Source organism: Beauveria bassiana (assembly GCF_000280675.1).
Source record: "Beauveria bassiana ARSEF 2860 unplaced genomic scaffold BBA_S00043, whole genome shotgun sequence".
NCBI classification, from domain to species: domain Eukaryota; kingdom Fungi; phylum Ascomycota; class Sordariomycetes; order Hypocreales; family Cordycipitaceae; genus Beauveria; species Beauveria bassiana.
This window is the reverse complement of record NW_007930878.1, coordinates 25354-27409: the sequence shown is the minus strand read 5'-3', so window position 1 is coordinate 27409 and position 2056 is coordinate 25354. Positions and strand designations below refer to the sequence as shown.

Sequence of the window (2056 nt, the reverse complement as noted above, 5' to 3'; positions counted from 1 at the left end):
TCGGGTTCAACACGCAGGATGCGTATCTTGAAAGAGACCCATCCGCTGATGGCCTAACCAAGGCATTCTCGCACATGAGCATTCGATGCAACCCAGAAGTTCCACGCGATATCCCTAAAGCAGAGCTTGCAAAACTACCACCTCCCCCAGAGGTCGTGGAGCTAATGAGGGAGGTGAAGCGAACATCTTTGCAGCTTCGGCAGCAGTATGGATTTATCAAGTCAGCCCCAAAGAGAATCAAAGCAAAGTATTCGCAGCTTCGTTGTGATTTGCGAAACTCAGAGAAAGCCTTCAGGTGCGACATGACCAAAGTATACCAGGAAGAGTACCGGCGACGGATGCACAACGAAGAGTTGGAGAGGCAACTGAATGGCATGGCTATCGAAGAGAAGATTGAGCCTGCCGTTGAGCATCAGCTTCCAGAGCGCTCAAGATTGCAGAATATTCTCTGCGACTTTCGTACGGATATGAGTCTCGAGGATATTACAGCCCGCAAAATTAGAGCTATCGATATGATGGTCCGCCTCGCCGCCTGCCGAGAAGTGCGCCAGCTTCGACCGGGGCCTTCTCAAGAGGCAAGCAGAGAATCCTCTCCTGAGGTGGCTGAGTCCAAACTAGTCCTTAAGCTCAAACCATTCGAAAAGTTTCCGCTCCTGCTAGGCAAAACGCAATGCATCTACTGTGTGGGGGATGAGCGACTGACTCATGCAGCTCGAATGAGAAAGTTCAAGCGTGTTTCTCACATGATGGACCATGTCGAGAACGTTCATCTGCGGCACGAGCACGGCAATGCGAGGTTTGTGTGCCGCCACCCCGAATGCCAGCATCTCGGTGATTTCCTGACAAGCTTGGATCACTTCAAAAACCACGTTCAAACCGTGCATGGCGTAAAACTTCGCGAGCAAGGTTTAAAAGGTTGCAGTAGATGAAATATAGCACTTTGTACTGGTACATAGAGTGTTCGTTTTTTGTCATTACCTAGTGAGGTCATCCTAGGCTTGACTCGCGTGAGATTGTAAGTACTGATTTCTCTCGAACGAGTCAATTATTCTCCTAATAAAACCCGCAGGGCAAGTTTGCGTGTCGCACTGTGTCACGACTCGAGTAATCATACAACAGAGCCTGAAGCACTTCGGCAGGAGCTAACTGTTCCCATCTTTCGTAAGATGCTGGAATTTCTCAAGCGCCTTGTGAACACTCTCATGCCCATTCTTTCGCGCCACGGTGACGGCTGTGTCTCCGTTTTCGTCCACAAGGCCCGGATCCGCTTTGGCCTCCAGCAGAATAGCTACAACCTTCTCATAACCATAATTTGATGGCCAAAACAACGGTGATCTCTGGGCAATCGATAATGAGTTGACGTCCACGTCTAGTCTATGCGCAAGAACCCTTACGACCGCATCGTGTCCCTGCCTTGCTGCGATCCATAGAAGCGTTACCCCCGAGGGACCTTTTTAAATCAGGTTTCAAGCCTTCCTGGATGAGCTATGCATGCAACGAGCGTCTCCAGCCTTTGCCGCATTACAAAATTTCGCAAGACGACGGTTTTCGTCGTTGGCTGAGATAAGACCATCCTGTTGGGATATAAAGTCCAGAAATCCACCCTGGCCACGTATTGCAGCTGTGAGCAGCGTCATCTCCGTAACTGAGGCTGCAGCCTCTTCTCCACGCCGATCAAAGAGAAGTTGCAATATTTGTAGGCCATTCCCTTCATTGCCTGCGGCAGCCTTCACCGCCTCCTCTGTGATCGTGATCTCGTTTCTTCGCTGCTCAAGCAGGAGCGCCATCACGTCTTTGCCATTGCTGCAATTTCCCGCCGCAGCATTCACCATTACCTCCGTGATCATGATATCTTCCCCATCAGCTCAAGAAGAAACGTCATCAACTCCTTGTCGTTTTACGAGTTTCTCGCCGCAGCCTTCACCACTTCCTCCGTGACCATGATCTCTTCTCCTCGCCGCTCAAGAAGGAGCGCCATCAGTTCTTCGCCAATGTCCTCATTTCCTGCTACAGCCTCCATCACCTCGTCCGTGATGGTGATCTCGTCTCCTCGCCG

General features: G+C 50.7%; 1 protein-coding gene across 1 annotated transcript in view; it reads left to right on the top strand.

Annotated features, from left to right (window-relative positions):
* Window positions 1–1316, top strand: part of BBA_08962 (FluG domain-containing protein) — a gene marked incomplete at both ends in the record, with an annotated part of 2806 nt that extends 1490 nt beyond the window's left edge. Inside the window, 2 exons of the mRNA XM_008604059.1 lie at window positions 35–796; window positions 1070–1316. Coding sequence (XP_008602281.1) covers window positions 35–796; window positions 1070–1316 — 1009 coding nt within the window. The remainder of the gene's footprint in view (window positions 1–34; window positions 797–1069) is intronic.
* Between the last annotated feature and the right edge of the window lie 740 nt (window positions 1317–2056).